At 40.9% G+C, this 15504-nt stretch overlaps 1 protein-coding gene across 1 annotated transcript in view; it reads left to right on the top strand.

Annotated features, from left to right (window-relative positions):
- Positions 1–15504, top strand: part of IPCEF1 (interaction protein for cytohesin exchange factors 1) — an 80210-nt gene that overhangs the window by 24523 nt on the left and 40183 nt on the right. Inside the window, exons 3-5 of the mRNA XM_036413844.2 lie at positions 1912–1951; positions 2586–2755; positions 14757–14830. Coding sequence (XP_036269737.1) covers positions 1912–1951; positions 2586–2755; positions 14757–14830 — 284 coding nt within the window. The remainder of the gene's footprint in view (positions 1–1911; positions 1952–2585; positions 2756–14756; positions 14831–15504) is intronic.

Consider the following 15504-nt stretch of genomic DNA (forward strand, 5'->3'; position numbering starts at 1 on the left):
CCTTGCCCTTCGTCCTGACTCCTGGATAAGTGTTAGCTCTCCAAATAATGTACTGATTTGGTCTAAAATATTTTGTTAATAGCTACTATTGGTTTTACTGATCTCAGAGAACTGCATATAAAAAAGGCCCAAGAGGCCATTCGAGGAGATGGTGGGGATTTCAGACCAGGATGCAGGTCAGTGTGGGAGATATTTTGTGAAGTGGAGATGAGACTAGGACCTTGATGTGATAACATGCCTGAAGTTTAGTCACGTGTCTTATCTGCAACATGTCTATTTCTGACTAAATTTAGGACAGTTATTGCTTTGTTATATTCTTCCTCCCCCCGCCCCCCGCCACAAGGATGATTAATTTCTTTGGGGATAAAATTTTATTCTAACACTTGTAAAATAAAAAGTCAGTTTGTGATTTTCCAGAAAATATAATTTAAGCACTTTAACTTCATCATTGTTGCTGAAAGAAATACAAGTTTTACTAAAAAGTTAATGTGAAATTTCTGTTTATTATACATCAAGTATTTGTTTATATCTATAATCATTTAATGTTATGTTACGTGTAATCATATAATGATTTTTAGTTTTCAGGATATTTTCACATACAGTCTTATTAAACATTATGAGACCTTAGGATTGGAATTATGAGTATCTTGATTTTACAAATGCGGAAGTAGGTTCTGCGTGATAAATGAATTTTTCCCGGGTAACAGCTGCTAATTATGACAGTCATGAATTGATTTCAGGCTAAAAAAAATCCCATCCTAATTCCACTATATTATATTCTCTTTTTAAATGTATAGTGGAACCATATATAAAAATTATTGGATCAATACTTAGATATGTAGAATACTAGCCAGGTGCATCTGGAATGATATAAAATGTTATAATAAGGTGGCCTACCAACTTGTAGAACTGCTTTTCAATTATGTACAATTTTTTCAACTTCTTTACTTGTTAGCATAAAAATCTGTCATTTAAACCCAAGTAAATTCAGCTTAGATATTGTGGAAAAAAAGAAGAAACCCTTTAATCTAAATGTCTTTCTTTCTACACACCCACACCCACCCACCCACTCACACACACAAAGAAGACCAGTTTTTGTTTGTTTGTTTTCTATTTTTATTGAAAGTCTGATTTACACCAATGGTTTAAAATGTGGAATGAAAATGTGTATTTCAGATTTTTGCCTTAAGCCTGATTTGAGTATTTGCAGAACTATTATAAATCAGGAGTCGCTATTGATCTTTTAGAATGTGAGAATTATTCACGGGGACTTAAGACAGATAAGCAATTTAAATTTGCCTGTAGATAAAACTTCCCTGAGAAGGAGGCTTTGATGGCAACTTAGAGCTACCAAAGAGACTGTGGCATTTCTTTTCTGGGATATTTAATTCCTGTGGTTTGGCTGTAACCCTATGTGGTAGCTGGACCATGCATGGCAAACCTGTAGTATTGTGAGATTGCAATGATTATCTTCCAGGTTAATTTAAATAACTGTTACTTAGAAATTGCAAGAAGCGAAGCAGGATGGATGCAGATATTTTTCTCCTCTCACAAAAAAATAAAAAGGAAATAGACACATATTTTTAAGAACTTCAATGAGCAGTGTCCTGTCATAGCTGAAGTGATAGTGAGAAGGCTGCCTGTGGGTGGAAACAGGAAACATTAGTGATAAACGTGTTACCTGCTTTTTTTATTTTTTTATTTTTTCATTTTTTCAGGTTCAGCTAATGTCTATTGATTCTAATTAGCACATTTTGTGCCTCAGCCATAGCTCCCCTCCGCTCTGCCTGGAGAGGTTTTTTTTAGCTCCATCCTGCTCACAAACACTGCCACCTCCTCCCTCCTTCTCTCTTTACAAATGTTACAACACAATCAGAGATTTCCTCTTTTCTTCCCTTCCTGCCTTTTCAGCAGGTTCCCCTTCGTCAGAAGCCGGGAAGGAAAACTCAAGGTAATGAGATCTCTTTTGTCTGCTCACCCCCCTTTTGCACGTTGTTTCTCTTTCTCTTGGCTGTCTTCTTTGGGCTCAGCTTTCTGTCTGTCTTACTGTTCCTATCAGGGGGTGAACGGGAGATTAATGTGGGTTATTTGGGGGTCGGTGTTAAGAATTGCCGGCATGCTGTTCCTTTGGCTTAACCTCCTGTGGGGTGTCAGGAGGGCTTTGAGAGCCTGGCACAGGGTCAGGAAGTGGCTGTGTGTTTGGTGGGCATTAACCCTTTCCTGCCAATTGCGTAACCACCGCTGTTACTGCTGACAGGCGCTCTGTCTGTGCCACGAGGTGCCAAGCAGCCTCAGGATTTGAATTTCTCCACTTGTTCGTGTTTAATAACAGTCTTAGACTAACACCTGCATGCCAGTCTCACTGTTTCTTGGGTCCTGTCTTGTGCCTTCTAAGCACTAAGTGAATGTTTAAAAATAGAAGAGATAAATGACTTTTTGTTGTTGTTTTTTTTTGTTTTGCATCTACTTTGCATAAATCTTGGTTGAAAAAGAGCCCAACTCCCAGGAGGTAAACAATGAAGTTTCCTTTCTCTGTCATATTCGTCGGGGTGATACGTGACCATCTTTCCATGTAACCATTGCAGGTTTCTTCACAATGAGCCGGAGGAGGATATCGTGTAAAGACCTGGGCCACGCGGACTGCCAAGGGTGGCTCTACAAGAAGAAGGAGAAAGGAACTTTCCTGAGCAACAAATGGAAGAAGGTCTGGGTGGTGCTGAAGGCGTCCTCCCTCTACTGGTACAGCAATCAACTGGTGAGTCCACTCCCCCTCCCAGCCCCAGCCTCTCTCACCACCACGGCTGAGCTGAAGATCCTTGTTGAGCCCATGATCCCATTGGGAAAGTTACTTTTTTTTTTTTTTTTTTAAATTTCTGGGACTTGGACCAGAGCGAATAAACAAGTTCTAGAAACCATTTCTGGTTCCATACACATGTAGGCCATTCTCCTGTGTTGTACGGAAGAGAAAGCCACGCTGCTTGGCTGACTTAGCTTTGGTTGGAGAAGGCCATCCAAATGCATGTCGTTACGAGGGAGACTTTCCGTGTCTATGAGTGTTACTATTCTATGAGAGATTCCAATCATCTCAGGATTTACGTGGACAGCATTGGATATGGGAAATACACTGTTAAAGTCTCTACAAAAAAGAGACTCAAATTTAAGAACTATTAGGGGTGCCAGTCCACAGACCCTATTTTCATTTCTCCTCCTTGACTATCTTCTCCTCTGACCTTCTTTATTAGACGGGTTGGTTTTGGAATTGCTAACCTGTGAGCCAGCGCTGCGTTGGTGACTGTTGTGTCTTGTTCTTTGGCATGCTCAGTGATGGTATGAAATTATGCTTGGACAATCTTGATAGGAGAGTTGTCTGATCTCTCATTCTGAGGCAGTGTGCTTTTGTGGTTTTCTCCACAGGCTAGTTTTCTGTTTGGAAAGGGGGAGGAATAAAGTTATGGTTAGAAGGTGTGCTGATCCTTTCTGGCTTGAGACATTTTGAAAATGATGTTGTTGAAGATTTGAATGAGTGTGCTAATCCTCTCCATTAACCTCGGAGTAGCCAATGGCTAATCTTGGCAAAGCTTGAGTTTGTTTTGGGGGTAAAGTGAAGATCAGCAATGGGTATCCTTTGATCAGCTAAGGAAAAGTTAGGAATTACTTAAGCCAGGACAATTATTTTTATATGACACCATTCTTTAAAAGTAACTTGTATATTCCGTAGAGCAAGCAACAGAGTATTAGAGCATGCAATTTTATAAATGTAAAATAAGTTCTGTGCATGGTTTGTGGGCAAAATTTTTAGTTGATAAATTTACATTCATTGACCACTAACTAATCCACTGGCACCCATTCTGTTAGGAATTGGTTGAACTGGACTCAAATCCAATTCTAATGAGGTGGAGTACGCATTCTTCTTGTATTTCTCTCTGTACCCCCCTCTGGCGCCCCTGTGCAAAACATGCTATAAAATTCTTTAAGTTCTATGAAAATATATTTCCTCAAGCCTTTTGTGAGTTTTAACAACTTGATCAAAGATTTGGGAGGTTCACAAAGAGTCACCTTGATAAACATGCAATCTTCCACCATCTCCTTTTCTTCTGCCCTCCTGGATTCATTCTTTCTTTCTTTCTTTCTTTCTTTCTTTCTTTCTTTCTTTCTTTCTTTCTTTCTTTCTTTCTTTCTTTCTTTCTTTTTTCTTTTTTTTTTTTTAACCCAAATTAGGGCACCTGGAACTGGGGTCTCACCTGCTATCCTAAGGGATTTTTCCTAAACAAATACTGAACTTCAAACTCTTGTTTTATATTATTTTAGGCTTTTGCTTTTAGGTAATTGTGGCAAGTGAGAGTCTGTATCTTTTATAAAATGAGAGGACTTGCTGATTTCCATTTTAATAGCTCCCCAGGAATTCCCAGAGGTTGTTGGGAGGATTGGGTGCTGGTGGAGAATGGCGCATCTGTGGGGAATAGCAACGCTCAGATAGAAACGTGGCATTCATTTTCTCATCCGATCAAATTATTCAGCAGAGACGTCCCGGGTGCTGTCCTAATCTTTATAGAATTGAAAGGAAGCCCCTGCTGAACAGCACACAGTCACGGATTTGTTTACTTGGCTTCGTCAGCTCATTGGGCTCAAGCAATGAATTACTATTTTGGGCATTAGGAATCTCGTGCCTCCACAGGGAGCAGTAGTTTTGGCTGAGGCAGGATTAGAAAGAGGAAGAGGAGAGAGCATCAGACATACTCAAGCACCTCGGGCCTCTTGCAAATGCATATAGAGTGATATTTAGGTAGCAAATCCTGCACTTGAATAGAGTTAGATCAGCAACATTGAACAGAGAATAAATGTGTTGTTACCTGGCAACGGAATTATTTTATTAAACTAGTGGTAGGTGATGGAAGGACCTTTCCAGCTCCTTAATTCTGTGACTGTGTCATAGAGCAATATCTTTAGCCCAGGATGGTTGCCATATGCAAATCTGACTGCACGCAGGCGACACGATTAGACACCTCATTTCCTCCTTCCATAGGGCTCTGAGAGAACAACTCTAGAAATGAAATTTAGGGTCATTCTCCTGAGAAAGCCCAAGTGACCTCATGGGACCCCTTTAGTTGTCTCTACTGTTCCCTGACAGCGCCTGGGAGACCACCGACTCCTCCCCTCTCTCAGCATTTTTGTTTTTGTTTTTTTGTTATTGCTGTCACCCAGGAATTGACTCGTGGCAAACCTTCTTTTTTCACAATGCTTTGCTGCTTCAAACAGTACTAGCTAGACTTCCTTGAGAAAGGCCAAGTCCAGACACTCATCTGCCATTTTTCTCACCTCATATTACATGCTTACGTGTGATACAGCACACAAGAATGTATTCCAAGTCGTACAAAAGCAGATTCAAGTTTAATAGCCGTAAAAATTCATGCTGTTTAAAATCCTGGGTTTGAAATCCACACAATTGTTTTCCCTTACCCCTAGGATAGATTATAAATCCATTTACTGGCTTGTGAGAGTTTCCTGACCCATATCTCTCCTACTCCCCCACCCTCCTCACCCAGGTTTCAACTGTAGAACATGTAGAGGTGAGCCAGGCGCAGTGAATGGGGCCTGACGCATACAGTGCAGGGATGTGGATTGGATCCTATATTCTTGGATCAGAAGCTGACCTAATGAAATTGGCATGTGAAAATATGAACGTAGCACTCATTCATGGGAGATGTTGGAGAATAAAGGAGCTTTCTGCAGGCCAGTGGGAGAGGGTGACAAAACACAGGCCTTGGGCCATGAACTCCTGAACTAGAATGGAAACTGAAAACTTGAGGCATCCTACACCAGAGGCAAGGTGTTGAGAACTTGGACATAGGGATCACATAGGGCAGAATGATGCTTTAGCAGCTGTCAGTGAGCAGTTCACTTAAAGTCTGAACTCAGGAGTGATGGCGGACCTTTAACATTCTATTACTTCCCTCATTATCATTGCAGGTATGCGGAGACAGTCTTGGAAATGGCCATTTGCCTTCATCTGTAGGTTGTCTATGATGCTATCCCTGTGTCCTGATATTTATTTTCCTTGGTAGTTCCCAGAATGCATTTCTAAAATAATGGTTTCCCATCATAGTTTTATGAGCAGGCCAGTCTGTTGTTGAGGCAGGCAGTTTCTAGTGACTCCTACTTGCTAAATTCATAGAATGTGGGAGCAATTGCTTATGTTGCCAATTTGCTTTCCTTTATGTTTTTTCCCAAACGTTTCAAAAGTAATTGTGAAACACCGCAACTATGCCATCCCTCAGGTCTTGGCTCGTTCTCCGGAGGCAAGGACATGCTTGCTGCTTTGGGGGATGGTGCTAAAGCGAAGGACGTGGGCTTGGCTGTGTCCCAGGCCCACCCTCCTGCTGCACAGCAGTGGCTGGGCTGCCCACTCCGGGGATGCCGAGAGCCTGTTGTCTCCGGTGGGCAGTGCTAGTGCTTTCCCTGGTGATACCACAACTTTTGTCTGACTCTGTCTCTGCTTGGTGCAATCCATCGTGTCTTGTTTCTTGAACATTTAAATGAATTTAAAATTGTTTTTAAAAATATTGCATAACGATATGTGTTCATTTAGAAAAGCTGGAACATGTACTTAAGCAAAATGAAAAAGATAGGGAGGCAAATGGACAGAAATAAATAAGTGAATTAAGATAATCTATTTGTTTCAGTTAGTCATGTTCCTACCCCCTTGGTGTGGTCACTGAAAACATTTTGTGACATTTCCAAACTTCGTTGCTGTTTTCCAAAAATAAATGATACTGTGCATAATGTAACTTGATTTTCTCCCTATGCAATACATTCTCAATGTATTTCCATGGCAATACATATATATCCAAACATCATGTCTAAACGCTGTCTTACATATAGATTTATTATAGTTTATCAATCCATAGAATCTAAAATCTGAAATACCTTTTATTCTAAAATCTTTTAAAAAATATTTTTTTTCTTGATTTCAGAAAGGAAGGGGAGGGGGAGAGAGATAGAAACATCAATGATAGAGAATCATTGATTGGCTGCCTTCTTTCTGCACGCCCCCTCACTGGGGATCGGCCCACAACCTGGGTATGTGCCCTAACCTAGGAATCAAACCTTTTGGTTCATAGGTCAGTGCTCAATTACTGAGCCACACCAGTTGGGCCTAATATCTTTTAAAATAGCTAACAGCAGGTAGCATACAGAAGCACACATATACTAAAATATAAAGCAATACGCATTTAACTTACCTATAAACATGTTTGTATAACTATTAATATATGCATATAAATGTTAATATGTGTATACACATATCGTGTACATATGTGTGTATTTATAACTTAGTCACTCTATTAAGCTAGCAGGCAGGAAGGTGGATTTTGTTAGCATGGTATAAAGGAGAAATGTCACCTGGATTCTAGTTCTGCGTTTTCTTATGCAGCTGTAAACCCTTTGGTCAGTGATGTGTCTCTCTGCATCCATTTCCTTACAAGTATCCTGTGGCAAGAACATTATCTCTACAAAATTCAGAGAGTCTTTGAGAAGATCACATGGTTCTTAAAACAACATAAAAAAGATCAAAGGAATTGCATACAGAGAAAGGCAATTTTGGTTATGCTTTAGGTAGAATGTGCTTACATCATATTGTGATTTCAGGAGGCAGAAGAATTGTGGTAAGGGTCTTCAGACACCAGCTACGGTTACTTTGGGCAACAGTGGCTTCTCCTGTGCTTGAAATTCTAAAAGTTGCCTCCTGACCCTGAGTAAAGGCTGATTGTAAGGCATCAGACAGGGGCGTCAGCTAGACAGCCCTGTGGGATTCTTCAGCACAGTGCTTGCTAACCTGGAAGGAGAGTTCAGGTAACTCATGACTGAGTGATGAGGGCTGAGTGTACATTTCTCAAGCAATAGCATGAGCAGTGGTCCCTGGGATGAGCTGAGCTTTGGATTGGATTTGAGGATTTTTCTGAGAAGCCATTACATGAGGATTTATCATCCTTCTGGAGCACGTTCTGTAAGGGGCAAAGACCCAGCTGCTCCCACAGACCAGCTCATTGATAATCTCATCTGTCATCTTGCTTCTGGCGCTAGCCTCCCTGATAGCATACTTCAAAAGGAGGCTATGCAGCAGAAATTCTTGAAAGTTGAGTACATTTTATTTAATTTTTAAAATATTTCTTTATTGATTTCAGAGAGGAAGGGAGAAGGAGAGAGATATATAGAAACATCAAGGATGACAGAGAATCATCGATCAGCTGCCTCCTGCACATCCCCCACTGGGGATCGAGCCCGCAACCCAGGCATGTGCCCTTGGCCGGAATCGAACCTGGAACAACTTCAGTCAGCAGGCCGATGCTCCATCCACCAAGCCAAGCCGGCTAGGGCTTGAGTACATTTTAAAGGAGTCAGAATGTAAGGGAATCTGTTTGAAACAACGTCTTCCCAAAAGACACAAGGAAATGACATGCTCTAAGGTATCCCTGGGTTCCAATCAGGAGGACAGGTTCTACCTGATGCTGCAGCCTTCACACCTCAGGCAACGCGCCAACCTATCTGGGCCTTCCTTCCTGTCTGTTCAACAGAACTGTGAGAAATAGCCGTCACTGGGGGAGAGGGGTGGCTGTGAGAGACAATACCATCAGTAGCACATTAACCACCGTTTTTATACTCTGAAGCTTATGAAACTTACGGTGGCAAATGCGTTTTCATCCTTTACTGAAAATAATGACTCTTGGAGTAGCATCTTTAAAAATTGTGTTAATGCCTGGTCAGTGTAGCTCAGTGGTTGAGCATCAACCGATGCACCAAGAGGTCACCAGTTCCATTCCCAGTCAGAGCACATGCACAGGTTGTGGGCTTTCCTTAGTATGGGGCAGGCAGGAGGCAACCCATCAATGATTCTCTTTCATGGCTGATGTTTCTATCTCTCTTTCCCTCTCCCTCGCTGAAATAAAAAAAAAAAAATAAAAAAAAAATATATATAATTACAATATACTGACTAACCATGATTTTAAAAGAACTAAACTTATTCTTTATTTCTCCTAAATTTTTAATATTGAAAGCAAATGCACAAGATTTTTTACTTTCCTTAAGTGGAGTTCCTTTATTTACTCTTCCCCACTTCTGTTCTAATCATGAATGGTAGATGAACTTTATTAGATGAAAGATGTGGTTTATTCTATAATAGTGAGATTTAATCAATTTTCTTCTTATTCATTTAAAAATTTCCTTCCTACTCAGTGCTTTCTTCTTTTTTTGACTATGCTGTTGAAGAGACATCCCTAAGTAGGTGAAAATTAGTTCTGGGGTTTTAAGGGTTCCAAAAGGACTGTGGGAAATAAAATTGGACAGGGTCAGATCCTGAATGGCCTGCATGCTAAGAATTTTGTATTATAGACAGTAACACACGATTCTTTTACCTTGTGATCTTTCTACCTTAATTTCTTTTGAAAATGGTATTTCAGAAGGATGTGACCATCTTTTTGTGCCAGATTACCAGAAAGTTCACTCATACCTTAATTTCATTTAAAATATGACTTCATAGGGAGAGAATGAAGAATGTAAGTAGGATTGGAGAACTAGGAGAACTGATTTACAAATCACAGAACAGAGTGCCAGTTGCTTCCAGCAACCACTTAAATACCACCTCATATGCTAGTGAGGTGGTCAACCTTGAGTTATGTTTAGGAGGAAATAATGAAGAGGGCTTAGGATGCCAAGCAGCTGGGCTTTTGTGAGTAGGAACCATGAGTAGAGTCCTTTTCTTGGAAAGGAATGGCATTTTGGTTCAGGTTTCCCAGAAGCATACCCTGAGAAGAGAATTTAGATGCCAGTAGTTTGTTTGGGATGTAATACTGGAAGTACTTGAGGGAATGAGGAAGTGAAAAAGGGTAGACAGTTAGCTAAGGAAGCTCGCCTTAGCAAACAGATTAGGACTGTGGATAACTGAAGCTTCAATCTGCTGGGGGACTCTTAAGAGCCCGGGAAATATATGCATCTCAGAGTTTTTGTTCCTTAGGGCCTGGACCTGGGGTCTGTACACACCAAGTCCCATGGTCCTTGCTAGAGGACTCATTCTGGGGGCAGTGATCTTCAGCACCTCAGCACAGGTGGAGAAGTGATGGGTTCACCAGCAGGACCCGCTACTAGTGATCTGCTGCCCTCAGAGCCCCTTTTTCTCTTCTTGTCAGAGCCTCAGCATCCTCAGGGCCGTCACAGTTACCATCAGCACCGTTTTCAGTCCATTTTTATAATTAATGCCAGGATCTGTGGAGTCTGGAGAAAATTGGGTCTTTCTGTTTATTTGCCAAAGAAACATTTGCCAAGTGTTTTCTATGTAGAATTTCTAGACATTTGTGAGAATAAGTATCATTTGGTCAAAATCCCATCATAGTCATAGGGTAATGTTGGATAAAACCGAATGCAAGAATCCTATCTAATAAAGAGGGAATATGCTAATTGACCCTCATGCCCTTGCAAAGATGGCAGTGCCCACAGCCAGTAAAGATGGAATATGCTAATCAATTGCCCTGCCCTTAAAGATGGCAGTGCCCACAGCCAATAAGGAGGGAATATGCTAATTGACTGCCATACCTCAAAGATGGTAGCACCTAGTCCATTTAGCCCCCCAGCTGCCCAGGGCTGGCCCAAGGCACAGGAAAGCCAAGCCTTGGATGGCAGCTGCCCAGCTGCCCAGGGCTGCCTGAGGCTCAGGTAACAAGGGCTGACTGAAGTTTATGCTGCTGGCAGTGGCAGCAGCAGAGGTGTGAAGGGCTGTCACCTTCTCCTGATCACCGGGTTACCTCCTGCCCCTGAGGGCTCCTGGACTGTGAGAGGGGTTAAGACAGGCTGAGGGAACCGCCCCCCCCCCCCCACCTCCAGTGCATGAATTTTCATGCACCAGGTCTCTAGTAGTTTAATAAAAAAACATCCCCTAAGTAATATATGAAGGCTATGGTGAGCTTACTGGCATTTTTGTTCTCTAAAGAAGTTAAAATATTTATTTTTGTGATGAGTCTGATGCAAAGAGGACAGGGAAGGCTGAGAGACACAGCAGCTGTTCAGAGGGCTCAGCTGACATTGGACAGAGTGGAAAACCTACGTTATTTCACCTTTGTCTTCCTGGGATGTTCCTTCTCTTTTGCTTTCTTTTCACTCCTTTGTCCGATTCTTATTAGATAATGAAATAATGAAACCTTAGTGTTTTGTTTTTTTTTAAAAATAGTTTTAACAGTTTAACAGTATTATATACATCTATGTGAAATTGAGTTCATCTTGAGATGCTGGATCTACCTGCTTTCTCACTGTGTGCTCTGCATAACATCACACAGTAGGTAGCTTACATTCAGACACTTGATACCAAATCCATGTTCCTTTCTTTGTGCCATCCACTGACTGCAAATTCTCTTCTATTTTAGCTCCTACTTGCGACTAAAGACACTTTTCAATCTCATATTTATAATTATTTAACTGAGTTCTGGCTTTTGGTCTGAGATGTCTATCACTTCAATAATACCACACAACTTGCCCATTTTATAATGCCCATCTGGTAGTTGTCTAAGTCAGAAACCGATCATTTTGTAAATTCTGGCACTGGGATGTGGATTAATTTTCTTCTGAAGGTTACGATAGTGTTACCTCAATGGACTATGCTTAGCGCTCAATAACTGTTATCTGTTATTAGATGTTAGTCAAGATGATTATAGTTCTTAAAGGACTTCAGGCATTCTCACTGCCAGGTCTGCTTCTGATACCTCAAACAAAACAAAACAAAACAAAACAAAACAAAACAAAACATTATTTTTTATTTCTCAGTGCCCAGTGCTAATAACAAAACAAAACAAAACAAAACAAAACATTATTTTTTATTTCTCAGTGCCTGGTAGCCAGCAGTATGTGCAGAGTGTAGGTTGCCTGGTGTGTAATGTGCCTACTTCCTTTTCAAAAGGGAAGAGGGCACATCCGACAGAACAAAGCAGTGTCATTGTGGATTGTCTCCTATGGAGGGGAGGAAGGGACATTTAGATTAAATGCAATTTTGGGGGGAAGGAGAGAGGGAAAAACTACTAAAACTATATACAAAATAATAGCAATGTCACTTTAAAAGTCTTAGGTTATATCCACTATGTATAGTCAAAATTCTGTGCTCGGTGGTCCCTTGTAGTCATTATTTGTGAGGTTACATCACCAAGCTTATATTCAGTTAGGTTCATTGGTTTCTATTTATTTATTAATTTTAGGAATTGCTTCTTTTTTGGTTTGTTTTATTAATAAAGGTCATTTACCCCAATTTCAAAGTCAACACTATATTACACGTTATAGCCAGATATGTCTTGCTTTCCTCCCTATTCCTCTACCCTCTTCCTTCCCCCGTTTTTGCTTTTGTTTCATTTTCCATTCATTCTTTTTGTAGCTATAAGCAAGTGTGTATACTGAGGCATACCCGGTTTTTCTTCCACAAAATTAGCCTACTGTATCTGTGGCACTGTATGTTGCTTCTTCTTTTGTCATGTCCTGGAGATTGCCCATGTGCATATGTCATTTTCTTATAATTATTTTTGGCCTGTGGATGCCATAGTTTATTTAACCCCCTGCCCCCTTCCAATGAGAGGCCCTTAGATTCTTTACAGTCTTTTTTGTTGTAAATAATGCTCCAATGCACTGCACATGTCATTGCACATCATTATATTTAGCAGTGGAGTCAGAAGGTCCATGCAGTTTTGCTCATTACTGCCCAATTTCCTTCCATTGCGTTCCTTTTGCATGACCACCAGCCGTGTCTGAGACTGTTTCTCTGTAGAACTAGAAATTGGGTTTATGTTTTTTTTTTCCATCTCAATTGATTTTAGGCATGTGTTTTAGAGACTATAATTCATATTTCTCTAGCAGTCATAAGTCTGTGTGTGCCATCAGAATTTAGTGACAACTGTTCTAAGGTGACATGAGAATGGGCAGCTGTGCTTAGAATTCAGACTTTGCCTGTTTCCATGGTGCTGGAGTTTCAGGGCAAAACTGAGCAAACCACACATCCACTTGGAGAACTCCAAATACTTCCCAAAGGCTACAACTCCAAATCACACTAGGGGTTTGGGGGAATATATTCAGTCCATAAAGGGAGCCCCTGGAGTACCCATGTGATTAGGTAAACTGGGCAACTGGTCCCTGAGATAGGATTTCTGGGTTGCATCTCAGTTTGAAGTATAGATTTGGATATGTGTATATAATGGCGGTACATGCAGCCAGAGGAGTGTGTATGATCTCCCACAGAGAGAAGTGGAATGAAAAGAGAACAGGTCTGCAGTCAGAAATCTGAGAAACAGTGACATTTAAGAAATGGACCAGAGAAAAAGACCCATAGAAGGAGATCAAGGAGTAGTTAGAGGGCAAGGGAGCAGCCGAAATGTGTTGTCAGAAAAGCAAGGCATTGAGGCAGGGCACGGTGGAGGGGGCAGGCTGGAGTACCCGTTATAGAGTTCAGTTAAGTGAGGGCTCATAAAGGTAGGCGGGATTTAGCAACATGGACGTCATTTCCAGTACACAACGCAGTGATTAGACACTTATGGAACTTATGATGTGACCACCCTGGTAAGTCTAGTGTCCATCCAAAAAGTTCCCTTTAGAATTGCATTTTGAGTCTTATAAGAAGAAAGCATTTCAAGTGAAATATTTTACATACATTGACTCATGTAGGAGAGGAGTGATGGGACAGGCATAAGGTTGGATGTTTCCTGAAGAAAAGAGTGCAAGTTGCATTCTAGTTGGCAATAAGAGAAAGAGACAGATGATGAAGGGAAGTAAGAGCACCCATGGTGCAAATTTGATCGCAAGCTGATTTTAAAAATTTAGATTGTATTTTCAAAATCAATTTTTGCTTCTCTCCTAATGACCACTGACTCTCATTTATGTTTAGTCCTGTGGTCTATGCTTCTCCACTCAACACCAGTTGTAGATGGAAACATATTCGAGGTCTAGCTGTGATAAGCAATCTAGCCACTGCCTTGTGGTACAGTTAAATTTTATCCATATAGTAAAAAGTAACAAATTCTTAGAGAGGTGAAAGGATGATTACATTTCCTGTAAAAATATTGATGTTTTAAAGTGACATTCACATGATGTCTCAAAGGTGCCCCTTTGCTCTGCAGTCTTTCCTGCTTAGAAAGAACTCCTAGGGATCCGTTATGGAGCTGAGATTTTAGCAGCTTTGACTCTGTGATTTATTCCCCAAGGAACCTCCTACAGACTTGGGAGAGGAAATAATGTTTGTTGCGTGTCCATTAAGTGTTTTATTTACCTGGACTTATTTAAGTAATATAAAAACCAGTAGGTTGTAGATCTATGATATAAACCTCAGTTTACTAACTCCAAAGTCGAGCCTCTGTCCACCATATAGGAGTGCCAATTAGATTCCATCTTATGGGCTGTGGCTTTCTAGAGTAGTGGGATGGGAATGATGCTGAGGATGCACACAGGCTCAGCAGAAAGCAACCCTGATGGCTTAGGAAGAGAGGAAGGGGCAGGGCAGGTCCTTTGGGTGCCATACAATGGCCACCATGTTACTACTGATGGAAGGTTCTAGATGACTTTGCAGGAGACTATCACACTTCTCTAATAAAATGTGCATGTAGGAGAAGTCCAGTGCTGATTCAGGAAGGTGTCTTTTGATGCTCCTTTATTTCATCTATGCTCTCTTTATTCCTTGTATGTAATCTCAATAACCTAACTGCTAGACTAAGGCACTGATTCATATATGTGGTATGCATGTGTTTCAGGCAGAAAAAGCGGATGGATTTGTCAACCTGCCTGACTTCACTGTGGAGAAAGCATCTGAATGCAGAAAAAAGCAGTAAGTTGTCTATCTTTTCCCACAAAACTCTGAGCCAGGATGATATCCCTTCATAAAGTTCCGTGGGTGATGTGGTGATTGGGAAGTTAATGAAAGTAACACTCAGTGTCTGAGACCTTTGAACTTTATGGGTTGGCACCCCAAACAATAATAGAAGCTATTGACCTCCTATTTTTAGGAATTGCATTTTGTGGAGCAGATGGATTTTAAAACCCCTTGGGGCTCTGGCATGGCATGTTGTTGACCATACTGACTGACAGAATTTAAAATAAGCTCCCTTCCATGACTCGCGTGGAGGTCAGATGTCAAAGTTTTGTCCTTGTGAAGAGAACGACTAGTTCAATAGGATTCTCCAGAGCTGTCAATATTATGGCAAGACTACTTTTTCTTAGTTTATAATAGCATTCTTAGTAGAAATCTTGAAATTGAATTCTCTTGATGTCTTAAATGTGGGGATGACAACTTGATATAATTTAAGTTCCAAAGATTTGAGAAAAAATAGGGAAAACAGTCACCAGGCATGGTCCTAGTTTTATTGAGAAGGGAATAGCCCAGAGAATTTGGTGTTGGTTAGAACTCATGGAAGGGCTGGCTCTAGACCAGCTAGCCAGCCTCCCAGTCAGGTGCTCTTGACAGCATCCAGCTGCATTTTGCATATGTGTCCTCTTCACCTT

Source organism: Pipistrellus kuhlii, unplaced genomic scaffold (assembly GCF_014108245.1).
Source record: "Pipistrellus kuhlii isolate mPipKuh1 unplaced genomic scaffold, mPipKuh1.p scaffold_m20_p_5, whole genome shotgun sequence".
NCBI classification, from domain to species: Eukaryota; Metazoa; Chordata; class Mammalia; order Chiroptera; family Vespertilionidae; genus Pipistrellus; species Pipistrellus kuhlii.